General features: G+C 36.0%; 1 protein-coding gene across 1 annotated transcript in view; it reads right to left on the bottom strand.

Annotated features, from left to right (window-relative positions):
* LOC111046960 (lysosomal-trafficking regulator) overlaps positions 1-26,927 on the bottom strand; it is a 168,987-nt gene that overhangs the window by 61,057 nt on the left and 81,003 nt on the right. The window contains exons 21-30 of the mRNA XM_039429615.1: positions 22,673-22,810; positions 20,476-20,670; positions 17,704-17,937; positions 16,070-16,393; positions 14,741-14,944; positions 10,366-10,439; positions 5,739-5,872; positions 2,230-2,660; positions 1,112-1,192; positions 543-781 (exon numbers count right to left, since the gene is read on the bottom strand). Of these exons, the coding sequence (XP_039285549.1) occupies positions 543-781; positions 1,112-1,192; positions 2,230-2,660; positions 5,739-5,872; positions 10,366-10,439; positions 14,741-14,944; positions 16,070-16,393; positions 17,704-17,937; positions 20,476-20,670; positions 22,673-22,810 (2,054 nt within the window). The remainder of the gene's footprint in view (positions 1-542; positions 782-1,111; positions 1,193-2,229; positions 2,661-5,738; positions 5,873-10,365; positions 10,440-14,740; positions 14,945-16,069; positions 16,394-17,703; positions 17,938-20,475; positions 20,671-22,672; positions 22,811-26,927) is intronic.

Below are 26,927 nucleotides of genomic sequence, written 5' to 3'. Positions count from 1 at the left end.
GTATGATGTACCCAATTATTATGTGAATTTGTATAAATCTTGTATATATGGCAAATAAATTAAATTGAATTGAATTGAATTACAACATGTAAAGAATTTCTGCACTGTCAGCATACACAATTCAACAAATATTCAATTATATAAATCACAAACTCATAAAATACACAATAAGACATGAAATAAGTTTAGTAACCAATCTATTATTCAGCGTATGATAAACTTATCTCCTACTCCCACTGGCGAACAAGAGTCATCTTATCCCAGTGGTTTTTTCACTTACCGTTTATTATTATTACATTTTGGTTGGATTGTGTTGTCATGTTGAACTTTGTTTGATTTATGTATATGTATTTATGAGTGTGGAATTTAAATTATAACTTTTAAATCCAATCAAGCCTTGTGTCTAGATAGGTTGGAGTTGGATCCTAGGGAGAAAAGCGGCCTGAGTCGCGTAGGTGTGAGTTAAGACCTCACAATAGAGTACGGTAAACTTTTCGTTAAACTCGTAATCGTCTACTCTCAATTCGAGCAATTTGTATTACCTATAAGCATTGGCCTCCTGCGCCTTCCACCACATCTTCTGTTCGAGCATGTCGCGTTCCCAGGCGAGTGCGACATCTTCCTCGCAGCGAGGTGCGGACACACACATATCGCAGCGCACTCCCCACGCCTGCATGCGGTCACACAGCTCCACACAGTCGCTGCGCTGTTCGTCGCTCAGTGTGTCCGCGCCCTGGCCGTTCACCAGATCCCACAAGAACAGCATCACGTTTTCTTCTGCCTAAAACACATGTGCAAAATTGCATAATCACTCAATTGACATAATTGTTGAACTATGGATTACTTAATGATTGCATGTTGGCCATCACACTATAATAGAATATGATTATTATTATTATTTTATTATTTCGTCATGTGAAACTGTATATGTGAGCATAGCTCTAACAGTGTATGACACGTCAATTAAATAATATTGAACTACGTCTAGTTTTCCCAGCCCTGAGGTGGCAAAATGGAGAGACTTGGCAACGTTTTTCTCCTATCTTTCTTCACTGCCATTATAACGTGGACCTCACTATAGTGTTGAGAGAGAGAGAGAGAGAGGAATTACCTGATTGGAATCGAGGACGAAGAGCACAATATCTTGCGCCTTGGGCTCGTTTCGGATGGCGTTGACAGCAGACATGCGCACCTTAAAGAAGAAAGGATAAGAATATTTTTATTTCCATTAAACAAACAAGTTGAAATAGGCTTCGTCATAAGGTTACAAACATTATCAACATTGATACAGTAATACAATATCAATTGAAATAATAATAAATACAATATCAATTGAAATAATAATAAATACAATAATAATATATTATACAAATGATACAATATGTTTTACTATAACATAACTTGCAATTGCACTCGAAGAATAGCATGTCAAAAACAATGTTACAAAATGTAAAACAAGTAGCTCAGCAAGATTTGGTCATTTTTCAATGGTATCTGGGTTGGATGCCATATATTCACTGAGATATATAAGTGAATATTAGTCTGACTTTGCTGGCTGTGCCAAAGATTTATTATAATTTACATTTTGTCTTATGTATTTTGTAGAAATAAATAATTTACATTTACATTAGATTATAGAAAGGCTGGTTCTTCAGTCATCTACTAATAAATAATTTTTTCCTACAGTTACGTTGAAAAGTGGCCATTGCTGCACTGATTACAGAACGCAAAGAATCACTTTTCCGCTCTAGTGCGGGAAACATCTTTTCTGCACTCCAGATTTGCAACATGGCAACGCAAAATACTTAGTAGGTTATATGGAGCAACAGTGCAGCAAAATCAAAATGAAGTTGGTAACAGTGACTGCTGTGGCTGCTATAGTGAGCAGAGGTGCAACGAAGCACAACGCGCACCTTATTAAGTAGATATTATAACCAAGGACAACGAGGACTTTAGGATTTTAGGATTAAGGTTTTTATCAATAATAAAATTACACAGAAAAACATTTGATGGATTTCAGGCAATTTTACCCATAATTACCCACTTTTCATATTCAATGGTAACTGTAGGAAAAACTTAATGTGAAATACGTGCGCAAAGTTCCTCTGCTGCACTCAAGAAACCATTCCGCCCTCGCCTACGGCTCGGGCGTAAACGTTTCTTTCGGTGCAGCAAACTGTCACTTTGCTCACTAGTTGCACAAATAACTAAAAACGATTACGAACCCACCTTGGTGTGGTGCGCGGGCGAGAGCATCCAAGCCAGCAGTTTGGCCGTCTGGTTGCGAATGGTCTCGCGCGCCGTCCACATCGTGTTGTTCCAGGCAGTTTTCGGCACCGATTTGCGGTCGACCACCGGCACAATGTATCCCATCATACAGGAGAACAGGCGCCGGATGAAGTGCAGCTCCAGAGTGCTGAGGTTGCAGTACTTGCCGTCGATGGGCACGTTGTTGGTGACAAACTCGACGCATTTGGTGATGACGGTGCGGAACCGGTCGACTAGGTCGTTGTGCGTCAGGCGGGTCTTGTCGGGTGCGCCGCTGGGGGCCAACGGAGACAGCAGACTGTTCGCGCCCGGCGAACTGCTCAAGCTTGATGTCGAGCCGCGCCGGTACCGGCCCGAGTCCACCACGTACTCTTCGAAGTTCGCTTGGAATACTGCAAACAATAAAATTCTTTCAGCATGACAACTATTACACCACATTAGTATGCCATATGTAGCAATACTTTGGAAGAAGGCAAAGTATAAGATGACCTCAGATAATTGTCTGGAACATGAGATTTGAGTTGTTTGATTAAAAAAATAATTGACCGAGCGAAGTGAGGTCTAAGATTCAAGTCGACGGTTTGGCATTTCTCTTAATGTTTAAATGTTTATATGTTGCGCATTTACGGCGAAAAGCGGTAATAGATTCTCATGAAATTAGTATAATATGCAAAGTATAAGATGACCTCAGATAATTGTCTGGAACATGAGATTTGAGTTGTTTGATTAAAAAAATAATTGACCGAGCGAAGTGAGGTCTAAGATTCAAGTCGACGGTTTGGCATTTCTCTTAATGTTCAAATGTTTATATGTTGCGCATTTACGGCGAAAAGCGGTAATAGATTCTCATGAAATTTGACAGGTATGTTCCTTTTTTAATTGCGCGTCGACGTAAATACAAGGTTTTTGGAAATTTTGCATTTCAAGGATAATATAAAAGGAAAAAGGAGCCTTCTTCATACGCCAATATTAGAGTAAAAATCAGACTATAGAATTATTCATCATAAATCAGCTGTTTAGTGGACTATAATACTACCCGTTCAAAAGCATCGAACATCTTGAAAATGTATCTTTCCATCAACAATAGTAGACAGTTGACTATAATACTACCCGTTCAAAAACATCGAACATCTTGAAAATGTATTTTTCCATCAACGTTGTAGACAGTTGCAACCAGACCTGATAGCAGCGCTCACACTCACATTCCGGGACGACACGTTACGTTACGATAGGACAGAAAGCTCTATGTTTATTTCGGATTTTTTCTAGACATTTTAAATTGATAAATTATTTATTTATTTTTGAGTAAACATAACAACAGGTCAATGTAACTTACTGAGCGCAAGGTCTACTGTTCACTGAACTACTAGTTATTCTTGACAGCTTACTTGAGATGTAATGTAAAGTCAGTTTTCGGTCAATATACCCAAAAATTTTACATATTTTGTCACATTTGAATTCTCTAGACCATCTAGAAATAAATTGTTTGAGTCTTCATTTTTGTTTAGCACAAAACCATTAGCTTTAAACCATGCTTAAAGAGCATGTAATAGAGTAGCTTGTAATAGAGTAGCTTGTAATAGAGTAGAATCAGTGAGAGCTTTGAGCTCTTGCAAGTCATTACAATTATTGGAAAACGTTGTACAAAATCGAGAGGTATTTAAGAAAAGCAGGGAAAAGCTGCAAACAATACAACATACTACTACAATTTCATCCATTAATATACTTCAAATCAAATCAAATTCCTCATTTGCCATAATACCGTACAGTTTTACAAACAAAAAACTATAGAATTACTTAGGGCCGGTTTCCGAGCTCGGGATTTAGCTAAGTTCTAGACTTTAAACAGCTGGAGTCAGAAAATTAGCTTTCCAAAACGGGGCGTATTCGCAGTTTTTATAACAGTAGTTGCAGTTTTTATTTTCTAATTTTAAAAATTGGTAACGTTTTTCCTTGACGAAATTAAACATTTCTAGATAATTCAAAATAGCTGAAGCTTTACACTATTTTCTCATTATTTTATTTTGTGTACAATTTTCTAGTTTTTTTGAAATTTAATTCAAACGTGACTATGACAATGACTGCGACTACGCCCCGTTTTGGAAAGCTAATTTTCTGACTCCAGCTGTTTAAAGTCTAGAGCTTGGCCAAATCGCGAGCTCGGAAACCGGCCCTTAGCCTAATTTAAACATAAACATGAAATATATTTTTCTCAACTAAACCTTATAGGCGTGGCCAGTAAAACCAGAGGTTTTTGTGTTGCAAAGACCATCAATCTTCAAAAAAATTAATAAACCATTCCATCGATAGGTCAATAATATTACAAACAAAAAAGAATTACTACTAAATTTAAAAAAAATAGAACAACATTAGTACTTCTTTTTTTTAGATACTTTGATTAATTTCAGCCAATCACGCTATTTCCAAGTGTCAAAATAAATCTGTCTAAAAGAAAACAGAATAGAAAGGGTACTAGTAATTTCTAGCTATAACGGGCGTTAGCCAGTTCCTACTTTTGACTCAAGGCCAAAATCTTTGACCGTTTGTTTGTTTGTTAGTGTGTACGTTCTACAATATAACTTTCTCTTTGAACAAAAGCTTCTAGGGAAAGCAAAATATAATATTTTTTTAGTATTTCATACTACTGTGGGACAATTTTTTCCAGATAAACTCAAAACACTATAATGTTATTTTTTATTAAACTTGAAACTATTATAAATTCAAATCATTAAACGTCTAAATTATACAATGCGGTATCCTAAGGCTTAACTCACACTTATGCGACTCAAGTCGAGAAGAGACTGTGACTCTAGTCTCTTCTCGACGCAGCATGTGTTTTCAAATGGCGACACTCAGACCAGTCGATTCTAGTCTCCGCGACCTCACGACTGTGAGACTGAGTCGAGCGTCGACTCGACATGTTGGTCGAGCCTCGACTTGAGTTGCGTAGTACCGTTGATTTTTTAATGAAAATGCGGTTATGTTTTATGAAAGTGATGTTTTATCATTTTAGATAAGACAATAATAAGAATTAGATAGGACAATATATTCATAATAATTATTACAAAATGTGTTACATGCGAAGTAGTGACGAATTGGATCTTATATTTTTAATAAAGTGAGGTTAGAAATGGAGTAGCATGGAACTGAAGTAGTGACAATGATCAAGAAAGTCGTAAGGTCGAGAGACTGGAATATCCTGGATTTGAGTCGAGGTAGTGTGAGTTGAGCCTTACACTTACGCGACACAGGTCGAGAAGAGACTCGACTCTGGTCGAGAGAATGTGTTTTCAAATGGTGACGTCGCGGAGACTAGAATCGACTGGTCTGAGTGTCACCAATTGGAAACACATGCTCTCGACTAAAGACGAGTCTCTTCTCGACCTGAGTCACGTAAGTGTGAGTTGAGCCTGAGAGTATTCAAAAAATCCTTTTATTAATTTATGTAGTAATTGAAAAAGATTGACTACCATTGTTGAAGAATGCAGTTGCTGAAGACCTGATTCGAGCCACCAATGGCTGTTGAAAGCTAATTTTATTCTGAATGACAGCGAGGGCTGTTTCCAGCAAAGTGCAATGGGCGGCGCGAAGCACATAAACGCATCTGAAAAATAATTTATTCCATTATTTATTTAATACATCTTGTACAAATACTCAACTTGAAAAAGACAACAGGTTCATACCCAAAACTGTCCTATTTCCAGTTCGAATCAAAATGTGTATAATTTATTTATTTGCATAAATACATACATGGAGACAAGTTAATGTCTCCCTTTTATGTCTCCTTGAAATACTACTACAACATTCTTCATTCAAAAATTAGATTAAAAATCTGGTGTGGCGCACTCACACAACTTTCCTTGCCGTTATGTAAATTGATCACCTGACGCTAGTGTTCCCGCGCATCTCAAGTCTACTATTGAAAGATTTGAGCCAGCTGGTGACAGGGAAATAACGCTGGAGACACACATGAGGTTTGCTATCTCTTCATAGTGAATGATTTAATAGAATCAACAATAATTGCAATTGAATAATCACATTTTCTCGAATTTAAAGCTTATTTTCAATTTTAGGTGAAAATGTTACTGAACATTAATTGTAGAGATTTTCATGCTCAATCTACTCCACTTGATTTTTTTTGTTTCAATTGTATCTGAAGCCTGATAATTGGGAATCTATCTGCATTGATGGAGCGGAGCTCCTGAAATTTTTACAGATATGGGACTTGTGGCAGTTGATAGAGCTTATCGATGACTATTTTAGGTATGATTTTGATCAAAATCGTTGGAGCCGTTTCCGAGAAAATCACGAAAAACCCTGTTTTTGACAACATTTTCGCCATTTTAGCCGCCATCTTGAATTGCATTTGATCGAAATTGTTCGTGTCGGATCCTTATAGTGAAAGGACCTCAAGTTCCAAATTTCAAGTCATTCCGTTAATTGGGAGATGAGATATCGTGTACACAGACGCAAATACACTCACACACACACACACACACACACACACACACACACACACACACACACACACACACATACAGACCAATACCCAAAAAAACACTTTTTTGGACTCAGGGGACCTTGAAACGTATAGAAATTTAGAAATTGGGGTGTACCTTAATTTTTTTCGGAAAGCAATACTTTCCTTACCTATGGTAATAGGGCAAGGAAAGTAAAAATAAATAAAAGCTAAGAATAAAATAAGAACTAAATAAATTAAAAACAAAAAAGCTGCTTAACAATAGAAATATGGTTTTTTTTATAGAAATCCTATCTTAAATTTATTGCTGAATCTACTTTCCAGGAGAAAAGATGAGAGGTGGAAAAATATGCACTTAAAATATCTTACATGGGCACAAACCATGTAATAAAGAACAACGAATCATGTGGGCACTCAGAAAAAAATGTCATGAGAAAAAGAAGAAAAATGTCATGAAGAAAATGAATATTGAGGGTACTTACTTGATTAACTTCAAAATCATATAGTCTAACGATATTATTATTATTATTAGCGTATGGCTTTGAATGGTGGGGAGACCCAAGGGTAGTTCCACCTCGCCGTATATAGTCCAAAGTTCCCTAATGGGAAACCGGACACTAAGGTTATAGTAAACACAATACTTTAAATTCACACTTTTCACTTCCAAATAAAGTTCATTTTGATGTTAAAAAGTCCAAATATATACAAAACCGAAACAAAACACAAAACCAAATTTGGAAAATATTGAATTTAGACAATAAATTTAGAGCCGAAAATTTATAGCAGAAATTATAGTCTAACGATGACAGTATCTTGTCACGTTTTTTATAGTAAATGTCAGTAGCTTCAGTGTATGTATCTACATCGACAAACATTTTTTCTAACAATTCAACTAGATTGAACTCAGCGAGCAGAGCTATATCCTGAAATAATATCGGGACTAGAATTTTGAGTTTGTAATGACTTGAGGATTTTTTATCAACCATTCAGCTTGTATTGATGGAAAGACAATAACCTTATACCTCTGTCTCTTCACCGTAAATCCATGCTTGAAGGTTTGAATTCGTACTGAAAAAATCTGGTGTGGCGCACTCACACAACTTCCCTTGCCGTTATGAAAATTGATCACTGACGCTAGTGTTCCCGCGCATCTCAAGTCTACTATTCAAAGATTTGAGCCAGCTGGTGACAGGGAAATAACGCTGGAGACACACATGAGGTTTGCTATCTCTTCATAGTGAATGATTTAATAGAATCAACAATAATTTGCAATTGAATAATCACATTTTCTCGAATTTAAAGCTTATTTTCAATTTTAGGTGAAAATGTTACTGAACATTAATTGTAGAGATTTTCATGCTCAATCTACCCCACTTGATTTTTTTTTGTTTCAATTGTATCTGAAGCCTGATAATTGGGAATCTATCTGCATTGATGGAGCGGAGCTCCTGAAATTTTTACAGATATGGGACTTGTGGCAGTTGATAGAGCTTATCGATGACTATTTTAGGTATGATTTTGATCAAAATCGTTGGAGCCGTTTCCGAGAAAATCACGAAAAACCCTGTTTTTGACAACATTTTCGCCATTTTAGCCTCAATCTTGAATTGCATTTGATCGAAATTGTTCGTGTCGGATCCTTATAGTGAAAGGACCTCAAGTTCCAAATTTCAAGTCATTCCGTTAATTGGGGAGATTAGATATCGTGTACACAGACGCACATACACTCATGCACACACACACACACACACACAGACCAATACCCAAAAACCAGTTTTTTGGACTCAGGGGACCTTGAAACGTATAAAAATTTAGAAATTTGGGTACCTTAATTTTTTTCGGAGAGCAATACTTTCCTTAGGGTAATAGGGCAAGGAAAGTAAAAATATACCTCTTCAATCAGGTTAAGATGCTATGTTACATAAGAGTAGGGAAATTAGTAGGCTGTAAATACCTTGATATTACTCATTACACTTTTTTAAAATTTCTACATACAATATCATTCTCAACTAAGAAGGAAACTATGAGTTTTAAAATTTTCAATTATTAATACAGTATTTTTCAGTTATCAGTGATGATTTAGTAAATAATTCTTATTTAATTTGGTTTTCAACTTTTCTAAATTCTAAATTCCTAGTTTATAAATATTTTGAACTCAAAATTGGACAAAAATCATGAACTGTTCCTTTCCCAAATTTAGATAGAAATTGTCCAAAAATAGGTTATGCTCACACTAAATCATCACTTTTCGTTCGTGCGTGTCAGGTGATAGATAATTAAATCTATATATATATAAAAGCGAAATGGCACTCACTCACTGATTGACTGACTGACTGATTGATTCACTCACTCACTCGCAGAACTAAAAATCTACCGGACCAAAAAAGTTCAAATTTGGTAGGTATGTTCAGTTGGCCCTTTAGAGGCGCACTAAGAAATCTTTTGGCGATATTTCAACTCTAAGGGTGGTTTTTAAGGGTTTAAAGTTCGTCTTTTAGCATGTATATTCTTCTTATTCCAATATCTTAAAATTATAATTGAAATGTGCATACCATATGTTAATATAGAACTATAATCTAGAGAGAGTACCTCTTCGAAACAGTTGTTCTGGTAACTAAATTAAAAATTTTGTCAGGTTGGCATTAAGTTGAGGTCTACATGCAGGCGAGCGAAGCGAGCCCGCTGATCTCATTTTTGGACGATCCAGTCGGGGGTCCAGGGGGCGGAGCCCCCTGGCTAGACGGATATGGCGAGCGAAGCGAGCCTGACGGCTAGGGCCTAAATTAAAATAAAAATCCACTGTTTCAACAGCTTCGTCATTGAATACAAAGAGGTCTTGTCGAGTGCAGGAGGTGGATTTTAGGAGGTGGTCATCTGACTGGATATCGCCACAGTACGGATCCTCAATCTGCCTCCAAGTTGTGCGATTTTCTTTCGTGCAGGCACACTCTGCTCTAAGGCGGTTCAGAGTTTTCCATTTACCATATGACAGCTCTGCTCCTGTTGGAAGTTGCTCCCTCAACACCAAGTCAGTGGCGTAAGTACTCTCATGCCATAATCTCATTCTTTCCTGTAGTGCTGAGGAGTCCAGCTCCTGTGTCTCTGTAAAGGTGCGTACAGACTGTCGCTCTGCTCCGCAACCGAACGTCACTCCAGCAGAGCGATTGATGATCGACCGGCGAGCAACAGTGGTTCGACCGGGGAACGCGAGAAGATCTAACATCTTCCGTAACGTTCATGATGGGTGCGTGGGAGGAGCGACTGTAGTTCGATGGTGGTACTAGGGCGGTACGAGGGCGGTACGAGGGAGGAGCGTGCTCGGTGCGGGTTGGAAGCGCGAATATGTGTACGCAGCTTTAGAAAGCAGCGTCGCGACTTGAGCCGGTGATTTGCAGGTGTGTGGCCAAACATTGGGTGTCTGTTCTCGTTAACCTGTCAAGTTCGCTCAGTCCTACAGCTATCTCTCTTCGGAAAGATAGAGAGCTATCTCTCTTCTAAAGAGAACTCATCACTGATAGCTGAAAAATACTGCATTAATAATTGAAAATTATAAAACTTGAAATGTTAATCAAATTAAGATACAATGTTATAATTATAATGGTAAAAATTGGTAATACCTTGATTTATCATCGCAATCATGGCGCTCCTGCTTCTCAAGACAGTTGAACAATGCTATTAAATCATTCATTACCTGCAACAGAATTTATTACTACATTAAGAACATTCTTGATATAATATGTGTTATCTAAATTTGAGACAGGAATAGCACAAGGTTACCTTATTCTTCCTCTCCCTATCATTTTTATAAAGACTTATTGTATAAATGAATGAATATAAATTTTCAGAGTACCAATATAATAATTCTTAATTATTATAATTATTCATTTATTCATCAGTACTGTGACAAATTATAAAAGCATCTGAATTTGAAAATACTTGAGGACTGAACATTTTGTAAATTGAAGAACTACAAGACTTAACCTCCTTTGGACTATGTGATATCTAAATTTGGGAGAGGAATAGCACAAGGTTACCTTATTTTTCCTCTCCCTATCATTTTGGTAATGTACTAATTGTATAAATGAATAAATAAAGCACTGACAAAGATAAAATCCTATGGACAAATCATAATGGAGAAGAATCTGATAATGAAATAAAATATAAAATATTTTTAGGTTAAAAATATATAGATACATAGGAAGATCCCTGTCATTAACGAACCTGAGTGCAAAGGCTGGTGGTTCTTATCCCCCCCCCCATACTCAAAATGTAGGGGTCTATAGTAGTATGGCGAAAGGCATATATCTTTAGCATAGGAGAATTATTACATTTGCATTTTTATCGTCTAGTTACCCTTAAAATTCAATGATCATTAGTGCTTTAGAGAGGTCCACGATATAATGACAGTGTTTGATTAGCAATGGTATTGCTATTCTTGTCTATCATTCAACAAAGTTGATAATGCTATCTCTTTCTCGCTTTGCTCTGTTGCCAGATAGTCTTTTAAAAATGTAGAAATAATGATTAATTAACAAAATATTTTATCTTGATTACGAAATCATTGAAAAATATAATTTCTTGCTTGATAAAATATAATTGATCATTTTAAATGAGAATGAACAGTTAATATTACATCAATAAACCTGTATCAGCTACCGTCTATAGAAGGCATTGACTAGACAGAGGATTGACAAGGTTGTTCTGCTATCTTTCTCTACTGCCATTATAACGTGGACCTCACTATAGCCCAAAACTGTTTCACTCTAAAATTTTATAAATGGCAAAATGTCCAAAAGATGGGTTATATTTTCATTTCCATGGATTTGAGTCAAATTTATGAAAATAAAGTTCAATTTCATTCTGCTTGAAAGCGTAAACTGCTCGAACTGAAAAGAGTTTAGTATCGAGTTTTTAAAAAACTTCTTAATAACTAATCAACAAAACACTAAGGGCCGTTTCCGAGCTCGGGATTTAGCTAAGTTGTAGACTTTAAACAGCTGGAGTCAGAAAATGGCTTTCCGAAACGGGGCGTAGTCGCAGTCTTAGACCAGTTATAGAATAGACACGGCCCATTGTATATTCATACTGAAAGTCGATGAAGCCAACATCTACTGCCATATCACCATATCGTGACGTCAGCATCGGATAGAAAACAATAATAATAATAATTTCTCTGGATGTTGGACGACACATCCAGAGGAGTTAATTCATAGATGTACATTGTAAATTTACAATGTAAACAAACTCTGCAGAGAAGTTTTCTATCCGATGCTGACGTCACGATATGGTGATATGGAAGTAGATGTTGGCTTCAGAGGCTAGACTTCCCAGCGTGTCTATTCTATAACTGGTCTAAGGTCGCAGTCAATGCTCAATATGGACGACACCTTGGCGACAATAGCAGGAAAGTTTCATGAGCTGCAGGAGCAGCAGGTGATATCAAGTCAACGATATACTTTCAGGAGTCAGCTAAGCCATTGGAATGAGTACATCTTCAAGTACCATGACTTCAGAGTTATCTAGTGATACTTCACGGCCAGGAACGAGCTTGTGCAATAGAACAAGTACTCTTTCACACAAAGCACCAAGACGTGCTCATTGTGCAGCCTGAAGAAAGAAGATGTTGCCCACTTGTTGTCCTGCGAAAATTCCATTTCTTGAATAAATTTCTCCCTTTAAATGTTCTTAGGCAGTTATATTTTGCATTTGTTGATCCAAAAATAAGTTATGGTATTAATTGTTGGGGCTCCACCTATATTTGTCACTTGAAGCCATTGATAACGGTGCAGAAATCGATAGTCCGTGTTATAAATAGAAAGGGTAGATAATTATGAACATTCTTTTCCTCTATTTCAGTGCCTTGGATGTTTGCCTCTTAGATATATGTATGTGTTAAGGTCCTGTATATGTTCTTTGTAATGTCTGGAAACGGTGGTCATACGTTGCTCAGGGATGTTCCCAGCTATCAAACTAGGAGAGTGACAGCTGATTTACTGAGACTTCCCAAATCGTATACCACTTGTTTCCAGAAATCGTTTGTATTTCTTGGGCCTAAGTTTTTTAATAACATCCCAATTGAAATCAATAGGGTTCAGAATTAACTTGTTTTTAAAAAAGAATTCTTAGATGGCTCAGAGATCTTATGCCTGACCATTTAGAATCAGCTTGTGCAATAGAACAAGTACTCTTTCACACAAAGCAACAAGACGTGCTCATTGTGCAGCCTGAAGAAAGAAGATGTTGCCCACTTGATTGGCAGGTGCCCGGTTCTCGGCGAGTACAGGCGACGCTACTTTGGCAGGACGCTTCTCTCATGGCCACAAATGAGAACTCTTCTGAATGGCGAGAGCTGGCAGTGTGTTGGTGCATATTGCTCTGATGCATGGAGATATAGACATTTTCTTTTAGCTGAATTAAATCACTAATATATTTGTTCCTTGAATGCTACTGAACTGTCTCTTGATGATCAAATATTTTTGATCTATATGAATACTTTTATATAGTGCGAACAGCTTATTTCAGAAAGGGACCTGAGTCAATTTTTATCAATTTTCAGTTTATGCTGGATTCAGTTACTATGGAGGTAGACACATAGTTTAGTGCACAAAAGAACCCGATTCAATGTCTATATCACAGAGAAATCATATGACACATACTATGTTTATTGCAGAAAGGGACCCAAGTCAGTGACTCAAGTACTTTTCTGCACTAAAGTAGCTAGTTGGTAAACCTGCATCTTGTCCGCTACAGCTGGTATTATTATTATTAAGCTTAGAGGTTAGGTATTCTGCATTTTGCAATTAATTCAACAACACTTATTATAAGTGTTAACACTGCTTATTACTATTGTAATTTCAATGTCTCTAAAGTTGATCCGAATACAATACAACTTCCTCAAGCACTAGCTTATACTAATTCAGAAATGATACCTTTGAAAAAAGAAAAAATTGAAGACCTCACGAAAGCTTTGAAGTATGTCACTCATGAACATGAGCCTTTTTATCAAAAAATAATAAATTTTTCAGAGCAGAATCAATAGAATATAAAAAAATGTGAAGTTATCTGCTCTTATATTGCTGTATTTGTGTCAAAGTTATGAATAATAAAATGAAATTGAATTTCTTATAGTGAGAGTTGATAATTTTATTGCAGAAAGGTACCCAAGTCCATGAAATACAGGGACAAAAATAATTTTTATACTTGAACTATATCATAAAATAGGATATTATGGGTACTAACAGACTTGTACAGATGTAGTTGGCATCAAAAAAAAATCATCAGGTCGAAAAAAATTGGATTGTTCTATCCAGACAGTTTTTTGCAGTTCCTGAAAAATCACTAAAAGTGACTCAGGTCCCTTTCTGAAATAAGCTGTTCATTGATGATCAAAAATATCAAAATATTTTTATGGAATATTATAAATAATAATAAAAATGTTCAACTCATCCTGATGGTCATTGACCAAGGGTTAAATGCTTTGGAACTTATAATTTGTAATGTGTGTTTCTTGATTAATAAATAAAAGTTTTTCTATTCTATTCTAGTCGCAGTCCACGTTTAAATTAAATTTCGAAAAACTAGAAAATTGAACACAAAATACGAGGAAATAGTTTAAATTGAATGAAAAAGACTAAGAAGTTGTCAAAAAACCACTGAAATCAGTGGTTATCAGTGGTTTTTTGACAACTTCTTAGTCTTTTTCATTCAATATGAATAATTACCACAATATCAACTTCTCAACTACACAAAAAGTGAAATAGTTTAAAGTTTCAGCTATTCTGAATTATTAGGAATGTTTCATTTCGTCAAGGTAGAACGTTTCCAATTATAGAAATGATAAAATAAAGATTATCATAAAAACTGCGACTACGCCCCGTTCCGGGAAGCCAATTTTCTGACCTGGGCTGTTTAAAGTCTAGAACTTAGCTATATCCCGAGCTAGGAAATCGGCCCTTAAATTATACATTACAAAATTATAAATTAATTTATTACCTGAATATAATAATTTCCAACTCCTTGAACAGTTTGGCTGACGATTGCAATGAGGAAAGAATGTATGGCATTCAAAACCTTCCCTTGATTGGAATCAGTCACGTGATTGGCTTCATTGGACGTGGAATGTGCAACGGCCAGTAATGTTTTCAATAGCACTTCCAAAATACCCGCATCTGTTAATGCTCTAAAGGCTTGAGGTACCTGCAAACAAAAACAAATAATCTTATTATACGCTATTCAGTGTATAGCATATAGCAGTGTATATTCAGTGTTTAGCATAATTCATCAATATTATTCAACTTACAAATTTATTTTATAAACTAAACTACTAGTAGTTCTGTGAACAGTAGACCTCGCGCAGTTATAAACCGCAGCCTGCTCTTATACTGTCCATCAGAGTAAATCCTGTCTGTCTGTCAAACGGTTAATGGCTGTTGGGGTTGGTGTATCAAAAATGCTAACATCAAAAGCTAATCTCCTTCAAGACATACTGGCAACAGGACAGCCCGAGTTTAAAGCAGAGAAAGTTCGAGAGACAATACAATGTTATTTTAGTTATTAATTGCATGCGTTATTGCACGCAATCAAGTTCGAGAGACAATACAATGTTATTTTAGTTATTAATTGCATGCGTTATTGCACGCAATCAATAGTTCATTATTTGTTATTGCATAAAAATTGCATTCAATGAGGCATGCAATTTATAGTCTACACAGCAGCTGATTTTTTACCAAGTTACATTGAGATATTGAATTGCATGCGTCATGGCATGCAATTTTTAATCAACTCGATAGCTGATTTATGATGAATATATTCTATAGTCTGATTTTTACTCTAATATTGGCGTATGAAGGAGGCTCCTTTTTCCTTTTATATTATCCTTGAAATGCAAAATTTCCAAAAACCTTGTATATACGTCAACGCGCAATTTGAAAAGGAACATACCTGTCAAATTACATGGGAATCTATTACCGCGTTTCGTCGTAAATGCCCAACATATAAACATTAAGAGAAATGTCAAACCGTCGACTTGAATCTTAGACCTCACTTCGCTCGGTCAGTTAATATGTGAATATTTCTTATTTTATTTATAATGTGAAATATTTCTTCTATGTAGTTTTGAAGCATCTAAATTTGAAAATCTACTTTGTGAAAATACTCGAGGATTGAACATATTGTGAATTGAAGAACTACAAGACTTAACCTATTTCGGACTATGTGTTATCTAAATTTGGGAGAGGAATAGCACAAGGTTACCTTATTTTCCCTCTCCCTATCATTTTGATAATGTACTTATTGTATGAATGAATAAAGGTTGATGCCGACCTTGTTGAAGAAGCGTTCGACAAAGGCGACCAGCTGCGCTGCAAGGCCGAGATCAGAGTCGGCTGCCGCCCGGGGCAGAAGTGCAAGCAAGGCGGGCAGCGCGGCCATCTGTAGCGGCGACACCAGCACCGGTTCAGTGTCGGCCAACAGCTGATCGGCCAGCGGCAGCCAGTGCCGGCCTGTCACCAAGGTCACGACGGCCGCGGCCAGCGGTCGTGTCACCTCGTGTGCAAACAGCTGATTGGCCAGCAGCTGGAAGCCCTTCAGTCGTAGAAAGCGGCTCAGCTCCGTGTCGGTCGCGCGTTGCAGGTAGGCCGTCACTATCTGCCAATTCAATCACAAGCACGCTCAATACTCAACACCAGTTTATTTATTTATTATCAATTTCTGATACAATACTGGTATAATATACCAGTAGTTCTGTGAACAGTAGACCTCACACAGTTTTCTCATCCACAAGTATCTGGTGTCACCTGTTCACCGGCTTCTCCAGATATCTGTGTAATTCATGCAATGAATAATCCACTTGCGAGCTGATTAATCATAAAAATTCTATAGTCTGATTATCATCGAAAAATGGATTTAATTGTCACAAGGTAAAAGCTAAAGTAAGTTTTTGCTTTCAAATGGCAATATGTTGATATTATTCGGAATGTCCAATCACAGTGCTTAGTAACCGTTATCACGAAGAACGTACATTCAAATAACTATAGTAAGGTCCACGTTGTAATGGCAGTGGAGAAAGATAGGAGAACAACGTTGCCGATCCTCTGTCTTGTCAATGCCTATAGACGACAGCTCATACAGGTTTATTGATGTGGTATTAACTGTTCATTCTCGTTTAAAATAATCAATTATATTTTATGAAGCAAGAAATTATATTTTTTAATGATTTCATGAAGAATTTTCATAATTAAGATGAAATACTTTGATAATTTATTACTAATTCAAGATTGTTAAAAACAATCTGGCAACAAAGCAAAGCGAGAAAGAGAAAGCGCGCTGTCCGCTTTGTTGAATGATAGACAAGGATAGCAATACCATTGCTAATCAAACACTGCCATTATAACGTGGACCTAACTACAGAGGTTTTCATTACAACACTTTCCATAAATTTTCATCCAGACCAATAGATTTTGTCATAAAATTTGAAATTATTGTACTTTCATGTGAAAACTTCAAGAATTCTAATTGCTAGACAGTGAAATGACATATTCCCCCTCCAAATTCCGTAAGATCTCATATAATGTGGTTGGGTAGCATGTGATCTGGTTTTTTGTGATTGATGTTCTCATTTTATACTATTTAATTGATCCTTTTCTTTATTTCTTGGTTTTACATAGACATTCTTTCTTGTTAGAAGTAGAATCTTTCTTGAACATTAATGCCATAGCCAGTACCTCTCTTAACTCAAATTAGGAATTAATGAATCAAAATCCCATTGTTTACGATTACTTCAGTGATTATTTTTGTATTCTTTTATATAAATTGTATTATAAATTTCTTTCATTTTTTTATCTTCTTGTATTTCAAATTGTATAATGTGTTGAGAATATTGTATTGTGTGAAGTAGGCAAAATGGGTTTCAGCCTGTCGTCCCCATTAATGAAAATTATTATTATTATTATATTCACCTTAATAACAGCAATTCTGATCCTGGCATTTGGATGATTGGCCATAACGAGCAGAGCTTCTATCTTGACAATCCGTTCGAGGACGATTTGGGCGTTGGAATCGGGCAAGACAAGGATGATGTCATGCAGACGCTGCAGAAGACCTTCGGTCACCAGATCGCTTGCTCTCTCACTCTCGCCCTCGACTTCGCACACAGCTCTACTTTCATCCTTGTTGTCTGGTGTGACAGGTGTCTATACAAACAACCAATATTATAAATCAACCTTCAAAATTTTCAAATCATTATTCCTGGACCGAAAATCAAGCGACGAAGCAGTGTGTGATTACATAACCTTAACTTTTGGACAATATTAACATTTTATCAAAAATTTTCGAGAGAAATAGTACAGCCTCAGCCTAGTTTTTCCTCCAATGTCATAATTGTATTATGATTATAGTGTTTTATACAATAAATGAAATAGAATAGAATAAAATTACATATAATAAATAATAAGAATAATAATAAGAATGTTGCCTATTCAAACTCACAATAAGAAACAATAAGAAAAACAAAACCACACAGCTCAGTGGAACAATAAAATAAATACTGGTATGTTTTATTGGGAATAAATTTGTGAATTGGAATAAAAAATACTACTTTCTGGGAGAATACGATACTCCACGTTTGCAAATAGGAATGAATATCACTTGAATTAATTCTGAATTCATGGATAAATGAAGAAAGAAAAATAAGAAGGGAAGAAAAGACTAGCAACCATTCACTCATCTTGCACACTTTCCAATTACAGCTAATCTTCCTAATACTAATTAAAGCCACCAAAATTACATGTAAACTACAAAATTACATTGAATAAGGATTCTAAATGGTCAGGCATAAGACCTCTGATACATCTATAAATTCTTTTTTTAAAACAAGTTGATTGTGAATCCTCTTGATTTCAATATTGGGATGTTATTACTAGTAGTTCTGTGAACAGTAGGCCTCACGCAGTATTCTCATCCACAAGTACCTGATTGAAACTATAGACCTTACAGCAATAGACTGGCTTCTCCAGACATCTGTGTAATCACTTGTCAGCTGATTCATGATGAATTTCTATAGTCTGATTTACACTCTAATATTGGCGTAAGAAAGAAGGAGGCTCCTTTTTCCTTTTATATTATCCTTGAAATGAAAAATTTCCAAAAACCTTGTATATACGTCGACGCGCATTAAAAAAAGGAACATACCTGTCAAATTTCATGAAAATCTATTACCGCGTTTCGCCGTAAATGCGCAACATATAAACATATAAGCATTTAAACATTCAAACATTTAAACATTAAGAGAAATGCCAAACCGTCGACTTGAATCTTAGACCTCACTTCGCTCGGTCAAAAAAACTTGGGGCCAAGAAATACAAACCATTTCTGGAAACAAGTGGTATACGATTTGGAAAGTCTCAGTAAATCAGCTGTCACTCTCCTAGTTTGATAACTAGAACATTTTTAAACAGGACCTTTAACACATAAATACAGAGTGAGTCATATGTATGGGAACCCTTCAATAAGTTTAAGACTGTTGTAGATATAATACTGTAACTTTCAAGATAAGTTATTGGTCAAATACTCCACCTTTTGACGTACAACTGAATTTCAACCTTTCATAATGGGGTGACTTAGGGGTTGTAACTAGAATATTTTAAATGTGTGGTACATAATTTTAAATGCCATTTTGAAACAAGGAAGATGACATCGACAAAAATGTTCTATGATACTTGTATCCCAAATGGCGGCTGATTAAAGTTTTGGTTTTTACTTGAAGATTAAAGAAATCTGAGAGCAGTAAAAACAGTATTATTCCTTCTGATAGCAGTGAGAAATAAAAAAATAACTTGATAATGGCATTATTGACCGAGCGAAGTGAGGTCTAAGATTCAAGTCGACGGTTTTGGTCTTTAAAGTTTTGGTTTTTACTTGAAGATTAAAGAAATCTGAGAGCAGTAAAAACAGTATTATTCCTTCTCATAACAGTGAGAAATAAAAAAATAACTTGATAATGGCATTATTGACCGAGCGAAGTGAGGTCTAAGATTCAAGTCGACGGTTTTGCATTTCTCTTCATGTTTATATGTTCCGCATCTACAGCGAAACGCAGCAATAGATTTTCATGAAATTTGACAGGTATGTTCTTTTTTAAATTTCGTGTCGACGTATACATACGGTTTTTTGAAATTTTGCATTTCAAGGATAATACAAAAGTCTCCATTGAACGCCAATATTACCGTAAAAATCAGACTTTCGAATTATTCATCATAAATCAGCTGTCTAGTGGACTATAATACTACCCGTTCAAAAACATCGAACATCTTGAAAATGTATCTTTCCATCAACGTTGTAGACAGTTGCAGCCAGACCTGATAACAGCGCTCACACTCACATTCCGGGACGACACGTCACGGTACGATAGGACAGAAAGCTCTATGTTTATTTAGGATTTTTTCTAGACATTTTAAATTGATGAATTATTTATTAATTTTTGAGAAAACATAACAACAGGTCAATGTAACTTACTGAGCGAGAGGTCTACTGTTCATAGAACTACTAGTATAGCCGAAACATGTCCTGACTAAATCATTTTTAAAAGGGTATTCAGATTTATATCTTTATTTATATTCAAAAGTAGTTCTAAAGGAAAAAGACAGTGAGAAACAGTATTCTCACGTCTAGAGTATCATCAGAAATCTTGCAAGTATTCACTACACAATTTTTAGTGAAAAGCATTATCTCACCTCTGGAGTATCAGAAACCTTGAAGATCTTTACATTTTCAGTTTGATCTGGCAGAGAATTCTCATCAATTTTCGGCAATTTGTGGCTGAGGATGTCTCCTTCAACTATCTCAGAAGCGGGAGAGCACGAACCATCAGCTTCCATGGATTTTGCAACAGTTGAGCGATTCTCTTTCGATGCGGTCCGGACCTTATCCTAAAAAAAAAATTGAAATTTAGAAAAGTTGTTATAAATGTATTAAATATTTAGTATGTTCAAATAACAACTAACCGCCTAATGACTTACCAAACACTAACTAATTAATAATACGCACAAAAAAAACTTACAAAACCTACTCTAGAACATGGTACGCCATAGTGGAGTAGGTCAATTTCCACACAGAAAACTAAAAAAGTAGACACATTATAAAAATTTTTTTGTAACTAACTATTGTATGTAATATTGTAATTTATCTAATATTTTGTGTAATTGATGTTGTAGTTTTAGTTTTTTTGGGAAATAAACATTTTATTTATTTATTTATTTCTACATTGTTGGAAAACGATCTGCCAACGTTGCGAAGCTAGAGAAGGATGGCGCAATGTGCTTTGTAGGACGATAGACAAGGATAGCAGCACCAATGTTAATCAAATACAGCCATTATAACGAGGACCTTATACAGATTATTTTTTGTTGGCAGGTGTTTGTTAAAAATGAAAGGCATCGTGGGTGAGTGTATTTTTGAGAATTTTCAAGTTAATAGATAGATAGATAAATGAATAGATCATTTTATTGCAACAATTTATTAGTTCTCCAGTACAAATTTATAATGGCAGTATATAAATACAGTCATTGCTTGTTTCTTGTATTACTCGTGGAAAAGAAACTAAGCTTTATTCATTTATTTATCCACGAATGATAAAAACACACTCATAGAGAGATTGGGTATGCAAGAAACAACATGCTAATAGCCCTGACCATTTCATTATTTTACTAAATTTAGCGGAGCACAAGAAAGATGTATAATTTATCTAATGTTTTTCAATTTATTAATGCATTTTCAAGTGTAATAATCATTTGTTTCATCTTTCTGATCAACCCAGATACAACATTTTTAGTATAATGTGTATTTAGACTGTAAATTTTTGTGATCTTTATAAAAAAGTTTTCATAACTTCATTTGGACTATTTTTATCTCAAAATTAGGAAGAGAAACAATTTTTGGTTCATCTTGTTGATTCTCTCCCAATCATTAATTTTAGATTATGATTGTGTAATGTAATATAAAGGTGCGCCAGAAAAACTTACTAATTTGAAAGGTCAATAAAAACAAAAGTACTTTGGATATTGTTTCAATCATTTTTATATATGTGAATACAATATCTCAATTTTTTTTCCATGCAGTCTTGAAAATTACATCAGACCAATGGCAACCCCCATTGCGCATACACTGATAAAGTAGATTTTTGAAATTTCGTTGCAGTATATCAATCGGTATGTTGGCAACGGCGTCGCGAATGTTGTTCTTGAGGTGTGCAATGGTCCGTGGTCGATCGATATAAACCAGGGATTTCAAATAACCCCATAAAAAATCGCATTGAGGAACCGCATGTGGAAATGAGCCTTGTCAAATGACCGCGTCTTCAGGCAGGTTGTCAATCAGCATATCACATGCATTTTGACGGGCAACAAAATTGCGTTCAGTCAATTCTTGAACAACAGCCAATTTATAGGGATGAAGTTGAAGGTCTTCAAAGAACATTCGTCGAACAGTGGAGTCAGAAATGCCATAGAAGCAGCGTGTTTGCGAGCCGAACGCCGGGGAAGACGCACAACTGACTGCCTCACTCTTTCGATATTTTCTGGAGTTCTGATGGCTCGTTGAAGTCCATTTCTGGGTTCAGCGACACTCCCACACTCCTGGAATGAGTTAACCCACGACAGAATCGAAATATGGCCAGGAACGAGTCTTTGGGGAGGAATTTCGAATCGAGCGCGGAAGGTGACCGACCATTAGAAAAGAAGCTCTCAACTTCGAAGGCCCGCTGCTCTCTAGACCGGAGCATGATGGCTATTTACTTGAGGGAGGATAGATTTGAAAACTTCTCCCTCCAGATGCGCCCCCTCTGCCCATCTACATGACCAATTCCACGCAAGGGAATTTTTCCAAATAAGAAAGTTTTTCTGGCGCACTCTGTAAAATGATGAAACATCTTACCGGCTGAGATAAAGGTGTTTCAAGATCGGAATAGTCTCTGAAACTGCCAGCGATACCAGAATCACAGTAATTATTGGCCTCTTGCACCCACACCTCCTCCTCCTCCTCTTCCTCTCTGTTACTGGTCTCTTCTTTGATCTGAGAAAAATTGAAACCTGTTACCTTCCGAAGGACAATAAACGAACAGATGAAAAGGAAAATATTATACACGTCTAAATAAATACAAGTCGAAAGAGCTAAAAAATTGTACAGCACCTGTCAAAAAACTGAAATTCTCAAATTATTTATATAGAGTTTCAGAAAAAATCCATGAAAAATTATTTTTCCTACAGATACCTTGAAAAGTGACCATTTCTTTTTTTTATTTATTTATTTACATCAATAGAAAAAATACAACAACATAAGAGGCTTACAGCTTTATGCCAAAACAAGCCTCATTGAAAATCAATTGTTTACACAAACTGAAACTAAATTAGTAAGAAAGAAAAAAAACGAAAAATAGCAATAAAAATAGTTTGGAAGAAAGATTATTATAAATAGGAAATAACACAAGACACAATAGAAAATAGAAAAAAGACTAAAGAAAAAAAAGGCTAATTGAAAAAAGAGAATAGGTAGCAAGGCTATTTCAAGTAGAAGAATTTGAAATTTAAATTTTTATGGTCTGGAAATTGATTAAGCATTTATAATTTAAGAGCTTGATAACATTGTTCACTAAAATTGCGCAAATTATCAGCGAATATTATCTAGAATCATATTCAAAGAATTGTAAAATCTAAGAGTTTTTTGTAAGAAGCAATTTGCATGATGTACAGTGTATATTCTATCCAAAGCAAAAAACATATTTAATCTAGGTCTATTTAACGGAACAAAGATACTAAAGAGTTCGATAATATTCGGAATGTCTAAATGATTATTCAATATTTTAAATAGAACAATTAATGATACGAAATCCCGCCTGTTCTTCAACGACATAATTTGAAAACTGACTCTCAGACACCTCATAGAATAGTTATACGGGCATGAATGTCCATACTTCTTGTAATACATGAATCTGAGGAATTTATTTTGTATGCGTTCGATACTACTAATATATATATCTCTTGATGAGGACTCCAAACAACTGCACAATACTCAAGTCTACTTCTCACCAGGGCCAGATACAGCATCTTGATTAAATCAATGTCTGTGAAGTGTCTGACATTTCTCATGATAAATCCTAGCATCTTATTTGAAATATTAAGGATGTAATTAATGTGATCTCTGAAGGTGAGAGTGGAGTCTATGTAGACACCCAAATCCTTAATCACATAAACTCTTTCAAGATGTTCATCTAATAATTTGTGGTCAGCAAAAATCTGTTGCTGTCTAGTGAAGACAATAAATTTACATTTCTTCACATTTAATGCCACAGCACTTCTGCACTGATTGCAGGCCGCAAAGAATCACTTTTCCGCACTAGTGCGCAAAGTGAGTACTTTGCGTACTCCAGATTTGCAGCATGACAACGCAAAATAGTTAGTAGGAGCACCAGTGCAGGAAAATCAAAATGAAGTTGGTAACACTCATAGTGAGGCCCACGTTATAATGGCAGTGGAGAACAGCGATGCCTTGCCATTATGTGCCTTGATTATAGTCATTTCAATGCTTACATAAGATAAACCCCTTCAAGCAGTCAGATAAATTTTCAATTGAATTGCTAATCATTATAATTCAATTATTATTATTTAATTTTAAATAAATTAGGGTTTTTATTAATAATAAAATAACACAGAAAAACATTGATCGATTTCAGGGAATTTTACCCATAATTACCCACTTTTCATATTCAATGGTAACTGTAGGAAAAATTTAATGTGAAATACGTGCGCAAAGTTCGTTTGCTGATAGAAAACGATGTTACTAATCCTCCAACAATCCAAGAGATAATGCAGGTGGCAAAACAAATGAAAAATGGTAAGGCACCAGGAGAGGATGCTATCATGGCAGAATGATCAAAGAAGGAGGACAAACTCTTTTCGAAAGTTTGCATTACCTGATAGGTCTAATATGGAGAGAGGAAGTGATGCCTGAAGAATGGAGAGGGGGTATTATTCATCCGATTTTCAAGGGAGGAGACAAAATGGAGTGCCAGAATTATAGAGGGATTACCCTATTGAATGTTGTATATAAGATTTTCTCTGCAATCATAAGAAATACACTGGAGCCATATTCAGAAAATATACTTGGTGAATACCAGTGTGGCTTTCGCAGAGATAGGGGTACAACTGACCAGATTTTTGTAATAAAACAAATAATAGAAAAATTCTATGAGCACGGAATAGATGTGCACTGCCTTTTCATTGATTTTAAGCAAGCCTTTGATAGTCTCATCAGGCCTAAGCTGTGTCAGATACTCAAGAGTTTTGGTATTCCGAGTAAGCTTGTTAACCTCATCACAATGATAATGGCTGCTACTACAGCCAAAGTGAAGATGGGAAATAGGCTGAGCAGAAGCTTTCATTTTAATGCTGGTGTAAAGCAGGGTGATGGGCTCTCAGCAGTACTGTTCGACATTGCTCTCCAGAAAGCTATTGAAAGGGTGGATCGGAGAGGTACCATATTCAACAAGATGCATCAAGTATGTGCATATGCGGATGACGTGGTAATAATGGCTAGAAGTGTGGCATGCTTGAAAGAAGTTTATAAAATCCTGGAAATTGAAGCACGAAAAGTCGGACTGGTTGTAAATGAGAACAAGAGTAAATATCTGTGTGTGTCAGCAATCAAGTCCAGAGTACCAAGAAATATCTACGTGAATAACAAAAAGTTTGCAGGTGTAGAGAACTTCAAGTATCTAGGATGCCCAATAAATGCCACAGGTAATAATGCTTTTATAAAAGAAAGGATTCAAGCAGCTAATAGGGCCTACTATGCCAATGTTAGATTATTTAAAAGTAAGTTGGTCGGCAGGAGCACCAAGATAACAATATATAGAACATTGGTGCGTCCAGTGGCAACATATGCGGCAGAAACTTGGGTGATGAATATGGCTGACGAAAATGCATTAAAAATCTTTGAAAGATCCATACTAAGAAGAATTTACGGTCCCGTTCAGATTAATGAGCAGCAATGGCGAATAAGAAAAAATGAGGAAATAGAAGCATTAATAAAAGGAGAAAATATAGTACGCTTCATTAAAGCCCAAAGAATAAGGTGGTTGGGCATGTGATGAGGATGAGTGAGGCTAGAATGCCGAAAATAGTTTTTAATAGCAAGTTGCACAGCAGAAGAAAGAAAGGTAGGCCAAGGAACAGGTGGGTGGACCAAGTGATGGATGACCTGAGAAAGATGGGGGTAAGAGGATGGAAGGAAAGAGCCATGAACAGGGAAGAATGGAGGTGTGTTGTGAAGGAGGCCAGAGCTCACCTAGGGCTGTAGCGCCGGATAAAGAAAAAAAAAAGAAAGAAAGAATTTTAAATAATTAGGGTTTTATTAATATAAAATAACACAGAAAAACATTGATCGATTTCAGGGAATTTTACCCATAATTACCCACTTTTCATATTCAATGGTAACTGTAGGAAAAATTTATGTGAAATACGTGCGCAAAGTTCGTTTGCTGATAGAAAACGATGTTACTAATCCTCCAACAATCCAAGAGATAATGCAGGTGGCAAAACAAATGAAAAATGGTAAGGCACCAGGAGAGGATGCTATCATGGCAGAATGATCAAAGAAGGAGGACAAACTCTTTTCGAAAGTTTGCATTACCTGATAGGTCTAATATGGAGAGAGGAAGTGATGCCTGAAGAATGGAGAGGGGGTATTATTCATCCGATTTTCAAGGGAGGAGACAAAATGGAGTGCCAGAATTATAGAGGGATTACCCTATTGAATGTTGTATATAAGATTTTCTCTGCAATCATAAGAAATACACTGGAGCCATATTCAGAAAATATACTTGGTGAATACCAGTGTGGCTTTCGCAGAGATAGGGGTACAACTGACCAGATTTTTGTAATAAAACAAATAATAGAAAAATTCTATGAGCACGGAATAGATGTGCACTGCCTTTTCATTGATTTTAAGCAAGCCTTTGATAGTCTCATCAGGCCTAAGCTGTGTCAGATACTCAAGAGTTTTGGTATTCCGAGTAAGCTTGTTAACCTCATCACAATGATAATGGCTGCTACTACAGCCAAAGTGAAGATGGGAAATAGGCTGAGCAGAAGCTTTCATTTTAATGCTGGTGTAAAGCAGGGTGATGGGCTCT

The sequence above is a fragment of the Nilaparvata lugens genome, chromosome 5 (assembly GCF_014356525.2).
Source record: "Nilaparvata lugens isolate BPH chromosome 5, ASM1435652v1, whole genome shotgun sequence".
Lineage (NCBI taxonomy): Eukaryota > Metazoa > Arthropoda > Insecta > Hemiptera > Delphacidae > Nilaparvata > Nilaparvata lugens.
Note: the sequence above shows the minus strand (reverse complement) of the source record. Positions and strands in the feature narration are given on the sequence as shown.